Here is a 22817-nt window from a genome sequence, read left to right as displayed (position 1 = left end):
GTGACTCAACCCTCCCTAGCAACCGGGCCAATTTGGTTGCCCCATGTGACTCAACCCTCCCTAGCAACTGGGCCAAATTTGTTGCCCCATGTGACTCAACCCGCCCTAGCAACCGGGCCAATTTGGTTGCCCCATGTGACTCTACCCGCCCTAGCAACCGGGCCAATTCGGTTGCCCCATGTGACTCTACCCTCCCTAGCAACCGGGCCAATTCGGTTGCCCCATGTGACTCAACCCTCCCTAGCAACCGGGCCAATTTGGTTGCCCCATGTGACTCTACCCACCCTAGCAACCGGGCCAATTTAGTTGCCCCATGTGACTCTACCCTCCCTAGCAACCGGGCCAATTTAGTTGCCCCATGTGACTCTAACCTCCCTAGCAACTGGGCCAATTTGGTTGCCCCATGTGACTCTACCATCCCTAGCAACCGGGCCAATTTAGTTGCCCCATGTGACTCTAACTTCCCTAGCAACCGGGCCAATTTAGTTGCCCCATGTGACTCTAACCTCCCTAGCAACCGGGCCAATTTGGTTGCCCCATGTGACTCTACCCCCCACCTGGATTTATGAGTCACTACGCCACCACGAGGACTTAGAGCGCATTAGGAATTGGGCGTTACACATTGGGGAGAAAAGGTGAGAAATAAATGGCGGCGTAGTGGGCTAAAGCACATAACTGTTAATCAGAAGGTTGCTGGTTTGATCCCCACAGTCACCACCATTGTGTCCTTGAGTAAGACACTTAACTCCAGGTTGCTCCGGGGGGATTGTCCCTGTAATAAGTGCTCTGTATAATACATTGGTAATCAGAAGGTTGCTGGTTTGATCCCCACAGTCACCACCATTGTGTCCTTGAGTAAGGCACTTAACTCCAGGTTGCTCCGGGGGGATTGTCCCTGTAATAAGTGCTCTGTATAATACATTGGTAATCAGAAGGTTGCTGGTTTGATCCCCACAGTCACCACCATTGTGTCCTTGAGTAAGACACTTAACTCCAGGTTGCTCCGGGGGGATTGTCCCTGTAATAAGTGCTCTGTAAGACACTTTGGATAAAAGCGTCTGCCAAATGCATAAATGTAAATCTAGATAACAAGACTTGTATTTAACTGTTCCTGTTTTAATGACGAGTAGTTGGCTTCTTGTTCACATCTAAAAGTTATTCGTTTAGATTTATTAGTCCATTAAGATCCTGGTGAGAGTGAAATACAGCAGAAGATGAATCCAGGAGGTTGAAACTCACTTCATACTGTTTGATTATTCCGTACGTCTGAACCGGTTCCCTCCATTTGAAAGAGATCTTCTCCTCATACGTGCTTCCCTGGATGGATTCCAGCGGCACGGCGCCAGGCACTGGAAAATACGAGGGATAACAAAGACTTTAAGGAAGAAAGAGTCGCGGATGGAGTCAACTGATCAAACCGATGTTGCATTTGGAAACGTTCTCTGTGAAATATGTTGCTTAAATGGATTGTGATTCATTAAGATGCTGCATTTTTACGGATGCAAATCACTAACCGTCTTCATCCGTCAGAACGTTGAGTTCTTTGCTCTCTTTGACGCCCTCGTGGTTTCGCAGCACTAGTTTAGCGCTGACGTTGGTGTACGGCGGAAGGTTACGAATCGTGTGCTGCGGCGACACGCTGAGAATATCGTAACACATTTCATCTCTCGTCTCCTCTTTGCCGTTCGCCGTGTAACGGTACTGCACCGTCAGATTGTAGCTATAGCAACGCGTCACGTTGTAGCCGAACGGCTCCCAGCGAACGGTGAACTGCTTCGATTTGATGTCCACCACCTCCAGTTTACGAGGGCCGTGCATCGGGTCTGAAAGACAAAATAGCAGAACAAATTATTACATTTTTATAGTTTAAAAAATGTATCAATAACTTTCAGTAACACTTTATTTATGAGGTTTGTTAAAATGAGTAAGTGCATTAGGAATAATAAACCAATAAAAAATAAAAAATTTTAAAGCAAAAAAGTTAATAATGTTAATTTATGAAAATACAATGTATCATTGTTAGTTCATGTTAGTGCGAAATGTATTTCTGCAAAAAAATGCAACTTTTAATTTGACAAATGCATTCGTTTATGCTGAAATTAACATTAATACAGATTAATGCTGTAAAAGTGTTGTTCATTGTTATTCATGTTAAATAATTCAGTTAATTCATGTAAAAAAAAATGCACAATAAACAATCACAAAACCCGTCCAGAACATGCCCAGGTCATATTGCAGCGCAAAATCAGAAGAAATATATTAAAAATATTATATTTTCAGAAAATATTATAACACAATATTAGTGTTAAAATATTTAATAAAACATTGTAAATACAATCAAATATTATTATAAATATTACAAAATATTGTAACATTTTAATATAATTTATTAGTGTTAAAATATTCAATAAAACATTGTAAATACAATAAAATATTATTATAAATATAAAACAATATTGTAACATTTTAATATAATTTATTAGTGTTAAAATATGTAATAAACGTAAATACAATAAAATATTATTATAAATATTAAAACATATTGTACATTTGTTTTTATAATTTACTAGTGTTAAAATATTTAATAAAACATTGTAAATACAATAAAATATTATTATAAATACTACGAATATTTAGGACCATGAAGATTTTTTTGCATTGTGAGAATATCGTGTGCAAATGTGCTTAAAGCAATCAATAAAAGTTAAGCTCAGTCGACAGGATTTGTGATGTCATAATTTTGTCTCGTCCCTCATTTTCTTTAAAATAGCACAAATGTGTTCCAGTGAAACACTTACAATGGAAGTCAATGGGGCCAAGGAGGGTTTAAAGTCAGAAATGTGACGCTTATATTTTGTGCGATAGTCCCGAATAGAGTATGTTTATTTTGGAGGATTTTTACACTCAAATAATGTTATGTAAACAATGCACAATCTCTTGCCTTTCAAAGCTTACAGACAATGACCGTTCAAGACTTCTTCGTCCTCGGTATGTTACGCTGAGCGGACATCTTTCCCCAGAGTTGCTGTGAAACATGACGGGCCCCGATACTGAGCCTTGGGGAACACCTCGAGGCCGAGCAAACAGCGCCTCCCCTCTCTCTGCTCCTCTGACTCCCTCGGGAACGCAATCTCTGGTAATGGGATCAATTTCCATTCTGGGTTCAATTTGAGGCTCATTTCTCTGGAGCTGCACAGCTCTCACGGCTCACAGGCTCTTCTTCTCACATTCACAACATTATGCGGCAATCTAAAGCCCCGGACAGCCGATCTGACGTTCTTGATGAGGAACCGTAAAGCCGAACCTGCTACGCTCCAGCTTCAAATAGTTTTTACAGGAGACGTGAGCAATCAAAGACGAGCGACCTCGCTCTGAAATATTTATATTGAGGCTAAGAGCGTCACGCGCAGTATAACGCGATCTCATTGGCTCACAGAGGCCTTTAGACTCCATATGAAGGAAATTAAAAGACATAAAAGGAAGAAGTACGACAGGAAGAAGAATTGCCCATCTCAAGTCTCTCTGGTTATTTTAAAGCTCATTTTAGTACAGGGGAATGAGTCGAACGCTTATCTTTATTCAGCGCGTGTGTGCGTGAGGATTACATCAAGGGCTTGAAACACGCTTTCATCAGCGGCCTTGTGATAAAACACTTGACGAGGTGTTAACGGGAGTAACGGACTGTGATTTGCGCAGTCAAGTCCAGCGGCATTACTCGTTCGGGCCGTTCTGTTCAAATTAAGCACATGGTGTCGTCCACTCAAATACGGTTCTGTAATGCTAATTAAGCAGAGCAATCAGCGGTCCGACCAGCGTCACAGCACATACGTGACCGACTGCCATTACTTTTCCACGACTGAAAGTTTTTCCCAGGTTTTCCAGGATCGTTCTTTACAGGAAAAGTAATCTGAAAGTCAAAGGAAGGAACAGATGTTTTCTAAAGGACTTGATGTGTGTTTGTGTGTTCCTCAGAGTCTCTCTCGCCTCCGGCGTGTTTTGCCCTTCACACTCTTCATCGGGTTTAACCCATTGATGACCTGCACACATTCACTGGAGATACTATTAATCTATTGATTAACCCGAGCAGACAAATCACTCCTTTATTTACACACATTATCTGCTGTGAGTGTGTGTGTGAGAGAGAGAGAGTGTGTGTGTGTGTGTGTGTGTGTGTGTGAGAGAGAGAGAGAGTGTGTGTGTGAGAGAGAGAGAGTGTGTGTGTGTGTGTGTGAGAGAGAGATAGTGTGTGTGTGTGAGAGAGAGAGAGTGTGTGTTTGTGTGTGTGTGAGAGAGAGTGTGTGTGTGTGTGTGAGAGAGAGAGAGAGAGTGTGTGTGTGTGTGTGTGTGTGTGAGAGAGAGAGAGAGAGTGTGTGTGTGTGAGAGAGTGTATGAGTGTGTGTGTGTGTGTGTGTGTGTGTGAGTATATGTGTGTGTGTGAGTATGTGTGTGTGTGTGTGAGAGAGTGTATGAGTGTGTGTGTGTGTGAGTATATGTGTGTGTGTGTGTGTGAGTATGTGTGTGTGTGTGTGTGTGAGAGAGTGTATGAGTGTGTGTGTGTGTGAGTATATGTGTGTGTGTGTGTGTGTGTGAGTATGTGTGTGTGTGTGTGAGAGAGTGTATGAGTGTGTGTGTGTGTGTGTGTGTGAGTATATGTGTGTGTGAGTATATGTGTGTGTGTGTGTGAGAGAGTGTATGAGTGTGTGTGTGTTTATGTGCTGATAAATCAGAGAGTTTTTGTGTTTCAGACGACACTATAAACAAATTAACGTGAGTAAACTGCAGCGAGAGAGACACGGGAGAAGTTTAATCTTCACTCTTTTATATTACGCTCAACTCATGGGCGGTTCACAACAGAATACTACAATACTCGTACTATTTTTGCCGTATGTATGCACGCTGCACACAGTTCGTTGATCCTCTTTGTGCATACAAAAGATATATACCATGTTTATACTGTGTGCATATATATATATATATAAATTAAATTAAGTTTGATATTCAACTCATTGTTTGTTACTAAGCAACCATCAAGTCGATGAAAATGGAGAAACTAAATTCTGTGCAATAGTTGTTTCATAGTGTTGTAATTTGCTAATCAATATTACGCAACAAATGCTTTCAACTGAGCTTAACATGCATTGATCCCGCAATATTCCTTTAAGAGCTGTTTGAATATGCTTTTATCAAATTACGTTCAGTTTCAGCCCTTTTCATACTATACAAACTGCTGCGAGTGCAAAAAACCCCCACAATGCCTGTCATTGACCCACGAGTCTTAACGCTGACCACAGGATGATGAGCTTCCAGCCAAGATTTCCTTATTGTAAGAAAGATGATCTATGCAAAGCTGCGTTGGGAGCGTCCCTTTGTGAACGCTACTTCAGAACTGAACTGAATTAAACTCGTTCACTCTCTGTCCAGGGTGCTTAAAGACGACTCGAAACGGCGGCCACAAAGGCTCCCATGCGAGGACCAATCAGAACCTTCCAGGGGAAAATGGCTTCAAGAGTTTGACACACCTCAATGGAAATCGGGGGTCAGGGGTCAGAGGTCAGGGTCGACCCTCATGGATTTCATTAGCGTGTGAAGCCCAGAGTTAAATAACTCCTGCCATCATCACTGTCACATTATTACCTTTTGGCCAGTGTTGCGATGGGTTGCTCTGCTAACCTTTCCTCGTTATATTCTGTAAACAACATCGCTCGACAAAAGATGAGTGCGTTAATGTAAACAGACATGTGCGTAACACTGGCACGCATTGGATAAAGCTACGGTCGCACTACACTTCCCACTCCATTCAAACGCATCGAACTAGAGTATGTGAGTGGAACGGCCTGGATTAGCTGGCAAAATTAGCGCCTAATTACCGCTCCACTGTAAATGTGTTGCGCAGTGAAGTTCTAGCGGGAAGACTAGCTTAGCATTTCATGCGTTTTAATATCACAACCTTCCATGCAGGAAGTGTATTAAATAAAATAAATGCACAATACTAGATGAAAAGCTACAATGTGCTTTATTAGAACACTAATATTAGCCCAAAACTAAATTAAATCAGCTACTTTTGAAACATATCAGCAGCTTTCGCTGGGTTTGATCTATTAAATAAATTGCTAGATTCAAAAACAACAACAACAACATAAAAACATAAAATATTTATTTTATAAATTACCAGAACAAAAACAAAACATTAAATTAAATAAAATGTATAAATTACCCCAAAAACATTATTAGGCGTATGTATTATTGCCTTATTATTTTCTGTTATTAGTTTTTCGTACACGCCTTTTAGGATTTCACAATCGCTCCTCGCTCCTTGTATTGAACCCGGAAAATTCCTTTAACTTGAACTAACAATGAACAATCATTTTAACACACTTATGTATCTTGGTTAATTTATCATGCCGCTCCGCTCCTCGCTCCGGGCAAAAGCATGCCACTCCGCTCCTGGCTCCAGACAAAATCATGCCGCTCCGCTCCTCGCTCCGGGCAAAATCATGCCGCTCCGCTCCTGGCTCCAGACAAAATCATGCCGCTCCGCTCCTCGCTCCGGGCAAAATCATGCATGCCGCTCCGCTCCTCGCTCCGGGCAAAAGCATGCCGCTCCGCTCCTGGCTCCAGACAAAATCATGCCGCTCCGCTCCTCGCTCCGGGCAAAATCATGCATGCCGCTCCGCTCCTCACTCCGGGCAAAAGCATGCCGCTCCGCTCCTCGCTCCAGGCAAAACCATGCCGCTCCGCTCCTCGCTCCGGGCAAAACCATGCCGCTCCGCTCCTCGCTCCAGGCAAAATCATGCCGCGCCGCTCCTCGCTCCGGGCAAAAGCATGCCGCTCCGCTCCTCGCTCCAGGCAAAATCATGCCGCTCCGCTCCTCGCTCCGGGCAAAAGCATGCCGCTCCGCCTCGCTCCAGGCAAAATCATGCCGCTCCGCTCCTCGCTCCGGGCAAAATCATGCCGCTCCGCTCCTCACTCCAGGCAAAATCATGCCGCTCCGCTCCTCGCTCCGGGCAAAATCATGCCGCTCAGCTTCTCACTCCTTGTATTGTATTGAATCCGGAAAATTCCTTTAACATGAACTAGCAATGAACAATAATTTTAACATACTTATTTGTCTTGGTTACTGTTACTATAAACATACTAACACATTTTTAAAATAAAATGTTTATGCATTTTGAACAGAAAAGAATTAACCATTTTTTCTCACCATAAATGAACATTAAGATTAATAACTTATATATAACAATATTATTCATTGTTAGTTCATGATACATATTGCATTAACTAATAGAACCTTGTTGTAAAGTTTTACCGAATACATGTTTAGAGTTGCAGGAATGTTTTTAACCAGTTTATTTCGCAATCGTATTTTATCAATCTACACAATGATCAATCTAAGACATTATAGATATTACATTTGTATCTTCTGTTAGTGCGTGATCTTCTGTAAAGCTGTTTTGAAACAATGCGTGTTGTGAAATCTTGACTTTGGATTTCAATCTGACTGCAGACTTTCTCACTGTAAACTAGAAGTCAAAAAACCGGTGGATGAATATTTGTGACGAGTCTGAGCGGTGTGAGCGATCGAGAGGCTCTCCAGATCACCTCTCCTGATGATAGCCGGACGGGGAAGAGAATAACAGCATTAGTCCCGCATGACAGAGAACAAATTGGCCATGACTAAAGCCAAACACTTCAGTGAATCTTTTAGGGGCGAATCTTGTCCAAGTTTCAACCAAAAATCTAAAGAAATTAAAGGCGACCGGAGACGGGCAGCTGCCCGACAACTGTGTGTGTTTGTCTTTGTGCTTAAGTTTTTATATAAAAATATTATTTATATTGTTAAGCCGATTCTCGCCACCTCCTTTCCCTTTAACTGTGTTACACGGGTGCAGCAACCCGGAGCCGCAGCCGTGGCCATCCGCTGGGGACGGAGGAGCCCGGCCACCTGGAGTGGTCAGGGCTGCTGCCAGGGGTGGAGGAAAGCCCTACCAGCCATTTAAACATGGCGGGGTCAGAGAACCGCCTACCGCGAGCGGGGAGGAGGTCCTGTCCGACCGCCTGGAGCGGGAGGACCACTGCCAGGGGCTGGGGAGACCCCTTCCAACCACCAAAAACGTGGTAGGGCATTCTGTCAGCCAGGGGCCGGAGGACTGCCTCCAATCTGCCCGGGGAGGCACGGCTGTCGTCCACTACAGTGTGGAGGAGTGGCCGAGGACCAGGCTCCTCTGGGGGCTCCCCGGCTTGAGAGAATGAGGGATGCACCGTAGTAGAGTTCTCGCCACTACCGTCCACCCCAACGGAGCAGCAGCGGCCATCCGCCAGGGGACAGAGGAGCCCGGCCGCCTGAGAGTGGCGGAACGGCCGCCGAGCACAAGGGGAGTAGGGGCTCCTATCCGACCACCTGGAGTGGTGAGGGCCATTGCCAGGGGCACCGGAGACCCCTTCCAGCGGCTAAAACGCGGCGGGGTCAGAGAACCGCCAACAGCCTGGAGCGGGAGAGAACCCTTCCATCCACCGGAAACGTGGCGGGCCGTTCTGTCAGCCAGGGGCCGGAGGACTGCCTCTGATCCTCCCGGGGAAGCGCGGCTGTCGTCCACTAGAGGGTGGAGTACTGGCTGAGGACCAGGCTCCCCAGGGGGCTCCCCGGCCTGAGAGAACGAGGGAGGAATGTGGCAGGGTGGAGGGCAGTGCCAGGCCGTGATTCCGCACACCCGGCACTTAATTGGGCAGATTAAGGGATAAAGGCGACCAGAGACGGCAGTGCAGAGAGAGTTACAGACAGCTGCCATGCACGTGTTTGTCTTTTTGTTTATTATTAAACTATTATATATATTGTCAAGCCGGTTCTCGCCTCCTCCTTTCCCTTTTATCCCGGTTACAAAGTGCTTTTACACCCTCCAAAAATGGCCCCCTTTGACTTCCATTGTAAGTGTCTCACTGGAACACACATTTAAAGAAAAGGGAGAAACGTCTTGTTTGAAATTGCATTGAAAATACAGTCTGTGCATGCTCACTTCGGTCAAGATGAACAAGCAGATTCTTGGGATGAATTCATAACATTTGCTCTTTAAGTTCTTCAACATATATAACAATTATTACTGCTATAAAAGTACACATGCACTTTTCTATCAATGTTGCAGACGTGACTCTCAGTGCTGCATTAGAAGAAGAGTTCGGAGTCCAGTGAGGGATCCGACAACAGTGAACACTTCCATAAATTAATCAAATAAAAAAGCAATATCAAAAGCAAAACACAAAAACATTTCTGCCCTTGAGAGTGTTTCATGTCTGCGTGGAATCCTCTTGTGTCTGTTCCAGCGAACAGAAAGACAGAACGCCAAAGACCAACTCCTCGAATCACTCCCGCTCTCCTTTATTGTGTTTGAAAAATCCCTGCATGGAAAAAAGCGAGACGCACCGGCGGATTTCTGCAATATCAACAAACCCATCTGGGTAATGGCACGGCTTTCATCCTTATCAAAGCGCTTTCCATATCTGCGGAAGTGCTGCAATAATGACAGCTTTTGAAAAGCCACAATCAGAACTCAATTATTTTACCCAGAGTGCACTTCTGCACAAAATACGGTGCTGTACTCGAGCTTGTGTGTGTGTGTTTGGCAGCGTAACATCCGCTCTTGTAACACACAGTCTTGTCGCTACACAACTAGCCGTGACACGGACACATCTGCTATCGATTGTTTCTGATATCTGTTTCAATGTTCGAAACTGACGCTTGATTTGGCTTCATTCACTCGTGTAATTGTGAGATGATGTCACGATTAACTGCGTCTCGTAGAGCAGCTGCTCTGGATTTAATTGGGGACACCTCAGACTTAATTAATTGGACTTGTAAGTGATTAGTTACGGACTTGTTTCCTAACAATGAACTCATTAGGTAAGAACAAAAGATCCTTCAGCTAGTGAGGTGAACAATACATCCTTTATAGGGTCTCATTAAAAGATGTGAATGTGCAAATTAGAAGTAAAACATAAATGTAGAAATAAGACACTAGTGATACTAAGCCTAAATAGCAACACAAAGCATCTTTTTGCACTAAGGGCTATTTTCACCCCTAATTAAAGACCAGCATACAGTACAGGGGCATAACTACAGCAGGTTTATTGTGTTTATATAGTCCCACAAACACCCTACACCAACACTAACCCCAAACCCTAACCTAACCTCCGTAACCAAACCCTAACTTTAACCTAACTTAATCCTAACCTAACCCTAAATCTAGCCTAATCCTAAACCTAACCTAACCCTAAATCTAACCTAATCCTAAACCTAACCTAACCCTAAATCTAACCTAATACTAAACCTAATCCTACATTTAACCTAACCTAATCCTAACCTAACCCTAAATCTAATCCTAAACCTAACCTAAACCTAAATCTAACCTAATCCTAAACCTAAATCTAATCCTAAACCTAACCTAAACCTAAATCTAACCTAATCCTAACCCTAAATCTAATCCTAAACCTAACCTAAACCTAAATCTAACCTAATCCTAAACCTAAATCTAACCTAACCCTAAACCTAACCCTAAATTTTACCTAACCTAAACCTAACCCTAAATCTAACTTAATCCTAAACCTAACCTAATCCTAAACCTAAATCTAACCTAACCCTAAACCTAACCCTAAATCTAACCTAATCCTAAACCTAACCTAACCCTAAACCTAACCCTAAATCTAACCTAACCCTAAATCTAACCTAATCCTAAACCTAACCTAACCCTAAATCTAACCTAACCCTAAACCTAAATTTAACCTAACCTAACCCTAAATCTAACCTAACCTAATCCAAAATGCAAATTTACGATGAACATGATTTTCATTTCTGAGCTTAGTCATTTTGATATTTTTCCACATGCTTAAAAGTCAAAAACGTAATGTTGTGTAACTGTCCGGAGACCGTTAAACAGTAAATAAAATACCAAAAACAATTATAAATAATACAATTAAATGAAATTAAATATGAAAAGCTTTCTAGGGGAAATTAGTAATTATGGAAAACGATTTTGTCCACCCATTAAAAGTCAAAAAATACTAAAATTAAAAAAACAATAAATAGGAATAATTTAGACTCTCCTGACATTATTTGTGACTGCTAAAATTCGACATTTTGACATGTTTATGAAAGGGAATATTTTGTTCAGGTCACATGGTGTAATCCCGAGAAAACTCGAATAGTTTTTTAATATTCATATCGTGAAAACGTTTTCTAAAATAATGATTTAAGTTGTGTACAAGCACAGGTATTAAGGTGCAATGAGAGTATTTGAATACCTTTTACTTGATGGTTACACACTTCCCTTACATTTTAAAATATGACGTTTTATTTTTATAGAAAATCAAGCCTCCGAGAGGGATAAAGGCCGACTGCGGATGGTGGTGCGTCAGAGAGAGAGAGAGAGCGTTTACGGGCAGCTGTCCGTCATGTGTGTGTTTGTGTCTTTTTGTTCAGTTTTATATTACAACTATTATTTATATTGTCAAGCTGGTTCTCCGATACGCCATAGCTTGTTCCTCGGCCACTCCTCCAACCTCTAACGGACAACAGCCGCGCCTCCCCGGCGGATCGGAGGCAGTCCTCTGGCCCCTGGCTGACGGAACGCCCCGCAGCGTTCTCTGGGAACAGAAGGGGTCTCCCCCTCCCCTGGCAGCGGTTCTCTCGGTCCAGGCGGTCGGCAGCGAACCCCTCCCCGCTCGCGGTCAGCAGTCTCAGACCCCGCCGTGTTTCAGCAGCTGGTAGGGGCCTCCTCTGCCCCTGGCAGCGGCCCAGACCACTCCAGGCGGTCCTCCTTCCCGGGTCACATGGCCGGCCACAGGTGTCGCTCATAAACTGGCTAGATGTTGGTATATGTCTACGGTATTGAGCTTTCAGCTTGATCCGGCTGGACTCAAAGGAGAGCATGGCCGCATGGCACTGTGCTCGCCATGATGTCCTGTCTGCGACCATCACTTCAAAGTCATTTGGGGCCATGTTGCATAGTTTCAAAGTGGCTTTGAGGCCTTCGTTGAGAGCGCATGCCACTCTGGAGCTGGCCATAGAAAACCGGCTTGAATCTGCCATGCATACAACATGTCCAGACCAGCGAGACTGAGCAGCGAGCAGTAAGGCCTCAATGCCAGTGATGCCACAGGTCTGGAGTACCTCAGTATTTGGGACGACAGAGACAACGCATATGGAACTGATCAAGTTTGGTTATCTGCCGGCGATAAATGGTCCAGGACTGCCTTATATACTGCCACCTTTGTGTCCAGCCGATGCCAAGTATGTCCCATACTCTCTCAGACAGTCGACCGATGGCAACACTAGCCATCGAATAATAATAATAGAATAGCGTGAAGCCTCCACACGCCATGGTAACGCGCTCACCAACGAGTCACGTGATAAGATGCACGGATTGACGGTCTCAGACGCGGAGGCAACTGAGATTCGACCTCCGCCACCTAGATTAAGGCGAGTCACTACACCACCACAAGGACTTGGAGCGCATTGGGGATTGGGCGTTCCAGATTGGGGAGAAAAAAAAAAAGGGGGGGGGAGGGGGATCCAGCAAAAAATACATTAAAAATGCTGTCAATCCTGACCTCATGAAGTGCTAGTAAGTGGAGGAAAGGCGTGGTGAGTGACTCCAGCCAGGTCTCCTTAGCAACCAAATTGGCCCGGTTGCTAGGGAGGGTAGAGTCACATGGGGTAACCTCCTCGTGGTCGCTATAATGTGGTTCTCGCTCTGGGCGGTGGTGAGTGACTCAGCCAGGTCTCCTTAGCAACCAAATTGTCCGGTTGCTAGGGGGTAGAGTCACATGGGTAACCTCGTGGTCGCTATAATGTGGTTCTCGCTCTCGGTGGGGTGTGTGGCATTGTGTGTGGATGCCGCGGAGAATAGCGTGAAGCCTCCACACGCGCTACGTCTCCACGGTAACGCACTCACCAACAAGTCATGTGATAAGATGCGCGGATTAACGATCTCAGACGTGGAGGCAACTGAGATTCGTCCTCCACCACCCGGATTGAGGCGAGTCACTACGCCACCACGAGGACTTGGGGCGCATTGGGCGTTCCAAATTGGGAGAAACCAAAAATGTAATCAAATTAATATCTGAAATGGCATTTGTTGTTGAAACAGATACATTTGTGCTAAAATACTACATTTATCTTGTGTTTTCTCCTAACCTAACTATGCGTGATTATATAGTTATACAGTTTTGTCCTGCTATCCAAGAACCAATATATGGTCTAAAACCCCACCCGTTGAGAACTGGTTAGGAAGGGAAAGAATTTGTCCATCTGGTTCCGCTAAATGCGTTGTAGACAGTGACAATGGCAAACATAATGACATTCAGTGTATCGGAGGGTAAATCCAGTGCTGTAGAACGCCCCGAGTCTCGGATGAGGAAAAAACAATTTGCCTCCGTTTTTTTTTCTCCTTCTGTTTATCCGTATCTGGGGCTTTTTGTCAGGATAAATAATGGCGTGATGCTCAACTGGCAAGTGGAGAAGATGAGTTTGTCAGCATTCATTTGGTCGGGGGGAACAGCGATCGTATAACATATGCAGAGCAGCCCACACGGGACTGAACCAACAGGAAATTGCATCGCCTGTTCAATAGGCCAAAGAGATTAGACAGAGAGAGACGGAATTACCATAGAAATGATGTTTCAAGCTCAAAACATGGAAGGAAAAGGAGAATGAAAGCGTGGTGTTGCTTAGCTAGTTTGCGCCCAAATGCAAGAAGCATTAATGACACGTGTCGTTTATTTAAATGTAGGCCTTTGTGCCAGCAGTGAGCCGATTCCCCTAAACCTCAGTTTCTAACGGTTCCTAACAACACAGAGATGTTGCCGTGATGCACGCAGGCCAAGAGATGCACAGCGACGCTCCATGTGTAATTAATAACGGAAGTGCTTTTATAAAATGATGCATTTAAACCCTTAAAAGATTGGCCCCATTGGAAGTGTCTAAAGGACATTATGCCACACATGGTATATTACTACCATCTTAAATTCATTCTGCATCCGTGCACATTCTTCTCATTTATCTCTCATTGTGTGGACAGGACAGTGCCTGCAACGCAGCTTAAACGGCAGGAAATTGACTCGTGTGCATGGAGCACAATGTAAACCCTCCACTCGCTAGAAACCCGTGTGGGAGACTGATATATCAGCCAATGCCAACGTTATCTCCCGCGTCGTTTACGGCTCCGTGAGTGATTGTTGATACAGTAATGGAGATGTCACATTGCTTTATAATCCAATAATGGAGGAAGAGACTTTGCAAAAGCAAACTGTTTGGTTTGGGCTTATCGAGCAGAAAGGAACCCGAGTGTGTGTGCGAGCGATTCTCTGCATCAGCACGTTGAACTCGGAGCACACAGTCAGTCCACGGACGAGGACCACAAGCAGTTTATTTGTCCATCTCACCACTGAAGGCCTGAATGGATTTCTAACCAATCCCTGAGTGAAAGCGAAGCCTCCGTCTCCTGATGCACGCAGGTATTGAACAGCGGATCGGCCGGTGGAGGGGTGGACAAGCGCGAAGAGAGCGCAAGAAAAGCTGGATATTTTAATTTGTCTGCCAACCTGTTCTCTGCCAACCTGATCTCTTTCCATTGGTAGAGTGTGTGTGTAGAGTTTGTGACAACTTCAGGGAGGGAGGCCTAGTGCGTGGTGGTGGTGTAGAGGGCTAACGCACATAACTGGTACTCAGAAGGTTGCTGGTTTGAGCCCCACAGTCACCACCATTGTGTCCTTGAGTAAGACACTTAACTCCAGGTTGCTCCGGGGGGATTGTCCCTGTAATAAGTGCACTGTAAGTCACTGTAACTGGTAATCAGAAGGTTGCTGGTTTGAGCCCCACAGTCGCACGCCCTGTCCCCAATCAGCCTGATGGGGCGCGCCAGGGATAAAGGCGGCCGGTGACGATGGTTCAAGAGAGAGAGAATTACGGGCATGTCCGTCATGACATTAAATTATTATTTATATTGACCTTATACCCCCTTACATAAGTGTAGCATGCTAGCATACTATTCCGCACACAGCTGAGCAGAGGCACCAGTGAGATTATGGAGAGAAGGCATCTGTTTAGTAACAGCGTGCAACATGCGTCAGACTGCAGACAACGGCAGATTCTTTTATTCTCTCTCACTAGTTCGAAGCGCTTGACTAGCGGAGCATGCCAATGTGATGCTATAATTGACAAATTCTGACGGGCAGCAGAGTGGCGCGCTCCCACAGCGACGGGCACGAGTGACAGGACTCCAAACTCAAGCATGCACTAATGCATCTAATGACCTTCCTCGGGAAGTCGCCTGCACATTTGCACCTGGAACATGAAGCTACGATCTGTCTGCGAAACAACGGATGGAAGTTGGGGTGTAGTTGCTTGTGTGAGATATACGCCAGGCCCTGGCACGCTAGGAGAGATTTAGTTTCTCATTTCCAGCGGGATCAACATGTTTAATTTTCCTGTCGGGAGACGCACAGCGCAGAGAAGAGAGAACGGCACTGACTCCCAATGGGAGAGAGAGAGAGAGAGAGAGGGGTGTTCTGACAGTAAATGTCTCTCTCTCTCTTTGACAGCTCTTCCATCAAACACACCTGTTACACTTTTAAGCCTTTCAGACGAATAAAAACATCTGTAATACACTACAGTCACTGTTGTCATGTGACCTCAACACATTACATGTGAGTGGTGTCTCTGAAAAAAATATTTATATTTCACTACAATAAAAATACTAAATATAAAAAAGAAATATTTAAAAATATATAAAAATATTAATATGAAAAATCATATCGATATTAATAGTAAAATACGTATATTACTACTATAAAATATAACATATTAAAAATATAAATTTTTAGAAAATATAAAAAATGTTATAATATTTTCGCATTATATAAAACATAAGAAATACTGAATATTAAGCAATAATTATATAATATTAATAAAAACATTTTTAATTATACTATATAATAATTACTGTAAATACAGTTTTTTTTTACACATAATGAAACTGTAAAATCAAAAAAAAATTATATATTTTATTAAGAAAATTACGCTTATTTTTAGACCATTAAAATGTTTTCTTTGTGACATTATTTTCAACAAGTAAACAGTTTCTGAAAAATTCTGAAAATGTATTTAAATTAAGTATTTATATATCGTGATAATATTTGATGCTTTGCCTTTAATTTAGGTTGATTTATATGAAAATGTTGCATTATATTAAAGTAATTAACAAATATAAAATATCATATAAACATATATAATATATAAAATATAAAAACTGAACAAATATTGAAAAATATTGTCATTGGTAAGCAACGAATGGCCAAAACAATTGCCAATTTGCGGTGTTATTAATATATATATATATATATTATGGAGTAAAAATCCATAGTAGATGTCGAGGGACTCTGATGTTTCATTTGATGAACCAGATCTTGAGAAGTCAACACGAATATTCAAAGGTTGTTTCCTTCCACCCCCGGTGAGACGGAGGGTTTTAGCAGCAGAGAGATTGACGACAGTTTCAGGGGAACGGAGCGTGAAAACCAGGCGTGTAAAGAGACAAGAATAAAACTCAGAGTACAGAAGAAACGGAGAGAAATATGTAGCAGATTCAGTGAGGGAGAAGAAGTCTCCAGCAGGACATTAGCAGGACGCTGTTAGAGTGTCCGGTGGGTCTCTAAAGGATGGGCTTTTAATGTGTCCTGTATGTTCCCATCACTGAAATAGATAAAAAACATATTGAACCCGACTGTAAACCTGCAGTGATGCTGCGCTACCAAAAGAGCGGGACTGGTAATCGGGCATACCGGACTTTTTCCCGGTGGGCCGACGCATTTTGGGGCCGATCAGGGGAGGACTGGCCATCAGTGAGAACCAAGAGATCCGGTGGCAAAATGTGCCGCGTTAAGCTAAAATTAGCCACTGCGTTGTGCAGATAGGACAGCGAACACAAACCCCCCAACAACTCTTGGCTCACCCCCAACAACTCTTGAATCAACCCCCCCCAAACAACTCTTGGCTCGACCCCACCCCTCCAACAACTCTTGGCTCAACCCCCCCAATCCATCATGCCTTGTTACCACTGTGCAGGCTGGTGGTGGTGGTGTAATGGTGTGGGGGATGTTTTCTTGGCACACTTTAGGCCCTTAGTGCCAATTGGGCATCGTTTAAATGCCACGGCCTACCTGAGCATTGTTTCTGACCATGTCCATCCCTTTATGGCCACCATGTACCCATCCTCTGATGGCTACTTCCAGCAGGATAATGCACCATGTCACAAAGCTCGAATCATTTCAAATTGGTTTCTTGAACATGACAATGAGTTCACTGTACTAAAATGGCCCCCACAGTCACCAGATCTCAAGCCAATAGAGCATATTTGGGATGTGGTGGAACGGGAGCTTCATGCCCTGGATGTGCATCCCACAAATCTCCATCAACAGCAAGATGCTATCCTATCAATATGGGCCAACATTTCTAAAGAATGCTTTCAGCACCTTGTTGAATCAATGCCACGTAGAATTAAGGCAGTTCTGAAGGCGAAAGGGGGTCAAACACAGTATTAGTATGTGTTCCTAATAATCCTTTAGGTGAGTGTACTACGCATGCCGTCATTGTTTTCACAAACTCACGTTTTTGTATTTTTACATAGAGACGATAACGTGCACTTTGAAACCCGTTTTTAAAAGTTTACATTTTCAGGCCCCAAAACGCTGTTGTCATGTAAACGAACAGCCAAAACGCATAAAAAGTTTTTTGTTTTTATTTGAAAACGTTGTCGTGTAAACGAAAAGCCAAAATACATAAATTGTTTTACGTTTTTAGACGAAAACGTTGTCGTGTAAATGAACAGCCAAAACGCATAAAAATATTTAAGTTTAGTTGAAAACGTTGTCGTGTAAACGAACAGCCAAAATACATAGTTTTACATTTTTAGTCGAAAACGTTGTCGTGTACATTTTCAGGCCCCAAAACGCTGTTGTCGTGTAAACGAACAGCCAAAACGCATAAAACGTTTTTTGTTTTTATTTGAAAACATTGTCGTGTAAACGAACAGCCAAAATACATAAAAAGTTTTACGTTTTTAGTCGAAAACGTTGTCGTGTAAATGAACAGCCAAAAGGCATAAAAATATTTAAGTTTAGTTGAGAACGTTGTCGTGTAAACGAACAGCCAAAACGCATAAACGTTTTACATTTTTAGTTGAAAACGTTGTCGTGTAAACGAACAGCCAAAAGGCATAAAATATTTACGTTTAGTTGAAAACATTTTGGTGTAAACGAAAAGCCAAAATACATAAAAAGTGTAACGTTTTTGTCGAAAACTTTGTCGTGTAAACGAACAGCCAAAACGCATAAAAATATTTACGTTTAGTTGAAAACGTTGTCGTGTAAACGAAAAGCCAAAATACATAAAAAGTGTAACGTTTTTGTCGAAAACGTTGTCATGTAAACGAACAGCCAAAACGCATAAAAAGTTGTACGTTTAGTTGAAAACGTTGTCGTGTAAACGAACAGCCAAAACGCATAAAAAGTTGTACGTTTAGTTGAAAACGTTGTAGTGTAAACGAACAGCCAAAACGCATAAACGTTTAACGTTTTTTTTGTTGAAAATGGTGTCGTGCAAACAAAGAGCCAAAACGCATACAAAGTTGTACGTTTAGATGAAAACGTTGTCGTGTAAACGAACAGCCAATAAGTTTTTTTAAAAATGTTGTCGTGCAAACGAACAGCCAAAATGCATAAACGTTTTACGTTTTTAGTTGAAAACTTTGTCGTGTAAACGAACAGCCAAAATACATAAAAAGTTTTACGTTTTTAGTCGAAAACGTTGTCTTGTAAATGAACAGCCAAAACACATTAAAGGTTTAATATTTACGTTTAGTTGAAAACGTTTTTGTGTAAACGAAAAGCCAAAATACATAAAAAGTGTAACGTTTTTAGTCGAAAACGTTGTCGTGTAAACGAAAAGCCAAAATACATAAAAAGTGTAACGTTTTTAGTTGAAAACGTTGTCGTGTAAACGAACAGCCAAAATGCATAAACGTTTTACGTTTTTAGTTGAAAACTTTGTCGAGTACACGAACAGCCAAAATGCATAAATGTTTACAATTTTTAAACGCATAAAAAGTTGTACGTTTAGTTGAAAACGTTGCCGTGTAAACGAACAGCCAAAACGCATAAATTTTTACGTTTTTTGTTGAAAATGTTGTCGTGCAAAGGAACAGCCAAAACGCATAAAAAGTTGTACGCTTAGTTGAAAACTTTTCCGTGTAAACGAATAGCCAAAACGCATAAACGTTTAAAATTTTTAGTTGAAAACGTTGTTGTGTAATCGAACAGCCAAAACGCATAAAATATTTACGTTTAGTTGAAAACGTTTTTGTGTAAACGAAAAGCCAAAATACATAAAAAGTGTAACGTTTTTGTCGAAAACTTTGTCGTGTAAACGAACAGCCAAAACGCATAAAAATATTTACGTTTAGTTGAAAACGTTGTCGTGTAAACGAAAAGCCAAAATACATAAAAAGTGTAACGTTTTTGTCGAAAACGTTGTCGTGTAAACGAACAGCCAAAACGCATAAAAAGTTGTACGTTTAGTTGAAAACGTTGTAGTGTAAACGAACAGCCAAAACGCATAAACGTTTAACGTTTTTTTGTTGAAAATGGTGTCGTGCAAACAAAGAGCCAAAACGCATACAAAGTTGTACGTTTAGATGAAAACGTTGTCGTGTAAACGAACAGCCAATAAGTTTTTTTTTAAAATGTTGTCGTGCAAACGAACAGCCAAAATGCATAAACGTTTTACGTTTTTAGTTGAAAACTTTGTCGTGTAAACGAACAGCCAAAATACATAAAAAGTTTTACGTTTTTAGTCGAAAACGTTGTCTTGTAAATGAACAGCCAAAACACATTAAAGGTTTAATATTTACGTTTAGTTGAAAACGTTTTTGTGTAAACGAAAAGCCAAAATACATAAAAAGTGTAACGTTTTTAGTCGAAAACGTTGTCGTGTAAACGAAAAGCCAAAATACATAAAAAGTGTAACGTTTTTAGTTGAAAACGTTGTCGTGTAAACGAACAGCCAAAATGCATAAACGTTTTACGTTTTTAGTTGAAAACGTTGTCGAGTACACGAACAGCCAAAATGCATAAATGTTTACAATTTTTAAACGCATAAAAAGTTGTACGTTTAGTTGAAAACGTTGCCGTGTAAACGAACAGCCAAAACGCATACATTTTTACGTTTTTTGTTGAAAATGTTGTCGTGCAAAGGAACAGCCAAAACGCATAAAAAGTTGTACGCTTAGTTGAAAACTTTTCCGTGTAAACGAATAGCCAAAACGCATAAACGTTTAAAATTTTTAGTTGAAAACGTTGTTGTGTAATCGAACAGCCAAAACGCATAAAATATTTACGTTTAGTTGAAAACGTTTTTGTGTAAACGAAAAGCCAAAATACATAAAAAGTGTAACGTTTTTGTCGAAAACGTTGTCGTGTAAACGAACAGCCAAAACGCATAAAAATATTTACGTTTAGTTGAAAACGTTGTCGTGTAAACGACAAGCCAAAATACATAAAAAGTGTAACGTTTTTGTCGAAAACGTTGTCGTGTAAACGAACAGCCAAAACGCATAAAAAGTTGTACGTTTAGTTGAAAACGTTGTAGTGTAAACGAACAGCCAAAATGCATAAACGTTTAACGTTTTTTTGTTGAAAATGGTGTCGTGCAAACAAAGAGCCAAAACGCATACAAAGTTGTACGTTTAGATGAAAACATTGTCGTGTAAACGAACAGCCAATAAGTTTTTTTTTTAAATGTTGTCGTGCAAACGAACAGCCAAAATGCATAAACGTTTTACGTTTTTAGTTGAAAACTTTGTCGTGTAAACGAACAGCCAAAATACATAAAAAGTTTTACGTTTTTAGTCGAAAACGTTGTCTTGTAAATGAACAGCCAAAACACATTAAAGGTTTAATATTTACGTTTAGTTGAAAACGTTTTTGTGTAAACGAAAAGCCAAAATACATAAAAAGTGTAACGTTTTTAGTCGAAAACGTTGTCGTGTAAACGAAAAGCCAAAACACATAAAAAGTTGTACGTTTAGTTGAAAACGTTGGCGTGTAAACGAACAGCCAAAATGCATAAACGTTTTACGTTTTTAGTTGAAAACGTTGTCGAGTACACGAACAGCCAAAATGCATAAATGTTTACAATTTTTAAACGCATAAAAAGTTGTACGTTTAGTTGAAAATGTTGCCGTGTAAACGAACAGCCAAAACAAATAAATTTTTACGTTTTTTGTTGAAAATGTTGTCGTGCAAAGGAACAGCCAAAACGCATAAAAAGTTGTACGTTTAGTTGAAAACTTTTCCGTGTAAACGAATAGCCAAAACGCATAAACGTTTAAAATTTTTAGTTGAAAACGTTGTTGTGTAAACGAACAGCCAAAACACATAAAAAGTTGTACGTTTAGATGAAAACGTTGTCATGTAAACGAACAGCCAAAAAATTTTTTTGTTGTTGAAAACGTTGTCGTGTAAACGAACAGCCAAAACGCATAAATGTTTTAAATTTTTAGTTGAAAACGTTGTCGTGCAAACGAACAGCCAAAACGCATAAAAAGTTGTACGTTTAGTTGAAAACGTTGTCGTGTAACCGAACAGTCAAAACGCATAAAAAGTTGTACGTTTAATTGAAAACGTTGTCGTGCAAACGAACAGCCAAAACGAATAAAAAGTTGTACGTTTAGTTGAAAACTTTTCCGTGTAAACGAATAGCCAAAATGCATAAATGTTTAAAATTTTTAGTTGAAAACGTTGCCATGTAAACGAACAGCCAAAACGCATACTTTTTACGTTTTTTGTTGAAAATGTTGTCGTGCAAACGAAGAGCCAAAATGCATAAAAAGTTGTACGTTTAGTTGAAAACTTTTCCGTGTAAAGGAACAGCCAAAACGCATAAATGTTTTACATTTTTAGTTGAAAACGTTGTCGTGCAAACGAACAGCCAAAACGCATAAAAAGTTGTACGTTTAGTTGAAAACGTTGTCGTGTAAACGAACAGCCAAAACGCATAAAAAGTTGTACGTTTAGTTGAAAACGTTGTCGTGCAAACGAACAGCCAAAACGCATAAAAAGTTGTACGTTTAGTTGAAAACGTTGTCGTGTTAACGAACAGCCAAAACTTTTTTTTGTTGTTGTTGAAAACGTTGTCGTGTAAACGAACAGCCAAAACGCATAAATGTTTTACATTTTTAGTTGAAAACGTTGTCGTGCAAACGAACAGCCAAAACGCATAAAAAGTTGTACGTTTAGTTGAAAACGTTGTCGTGCAAACGAACAGCCAAAACGCATAAAAAGTTGTACGTGTAGTTGAAAACGTTGTCGTGTAAACGAACAGGTAAAACGCATAAAAAGTTGTACGTTTAGTTGAAAACGTTGTCGTGTAAACGAACAGCCAAAACGCATAAAAAGTTGTACGTTTAGTTGAAAACGTTTCAGTGTAAACAAACAGCCAAAACGCATAAATGTTTTAAATTTTTTGTTGAAAACGTTGTCGTGTAAACGAAGAGCCAAAACACAATAAAAGTTTTACGTTTTTAGTTGCAAATGTTTCTGTGTAAACAGACTTAAGGGAGAATTCTATTTCATTTTCTTTTTAGTTTTACTCCAAAATACAGTACAGTAATAATAAGCACTATCTACCTAAATATATTTAAACAAAATTATTATTTCTGAATGAACAGGATGTGTAAAAACAAAAAATTCACTCACTTATATTTGAAAAAAGCAGA

The 22817-nt window shown here is 41.3% G+C and overlaps 2 protein-coding genes across 14 annotated transcripts in view; one reads left to right on the top strand and one right to left on the bottom strand.

Moving 5' to 3' along the window:
• LOC127635186 (keratin-associated protein 5-1-like) overlaps positions 1 to 22817 on the top strand; it is a 505876-nt gene that overhangs the window by 274004 nt on the left and 209055 nt on the right. The window lies entirely within an intron of this gene.
• Positions 1 to 22817, bottom strand: part of LOC127635170 (receptor-type tyrosine-protein phosphatase mu-like) — a 270709-nt gene that overhangs the window by 118300 nt on the left and 129592 nt on the right. For all 11 annotated transcript variants that reach the window (XM_052115012.1, XM_052115014.1, XM_052115018.1 and 8 more), the window contains exons 8-9: positions 1515 to 1823; positions 1240 to 1349 (exon numbers count right to left, since the gene is read on the bottom strand). In XM_052115012.1, coding sequence (XP_051970972.1) covers positions 1240 to 1349; positions 1515 to 1823 — 419 coding nt within the window. The remainder of the gene's footprint in view (positions 1 to 1239; positions 1350 to 1514; positions 1824 to 22817) is intronic.

The sequence above is a fragment of the Xyrauchen texanus genome, chromosome 42 (genome assembly GCF_025860055.1).
Source record: "Xyrauchen texanus isolate HMW12.3.18 chromosome 42, RBS_HiC_50CHRs, whole genome shotgun sequence".
Taxonomy (NCBI): domain Eukaryota; kingdom Metazoa; phylum Chordata; class Actinopteri; order Cypriniformes; family Catostomidae; genus Xyrauchen; species Xyrauchen texanus.
The sequence above is the reverse complement of the archived record's forward strand: the minus strand, read 5'-3'. Positions and strand labels throughout refer to the sequence as shown.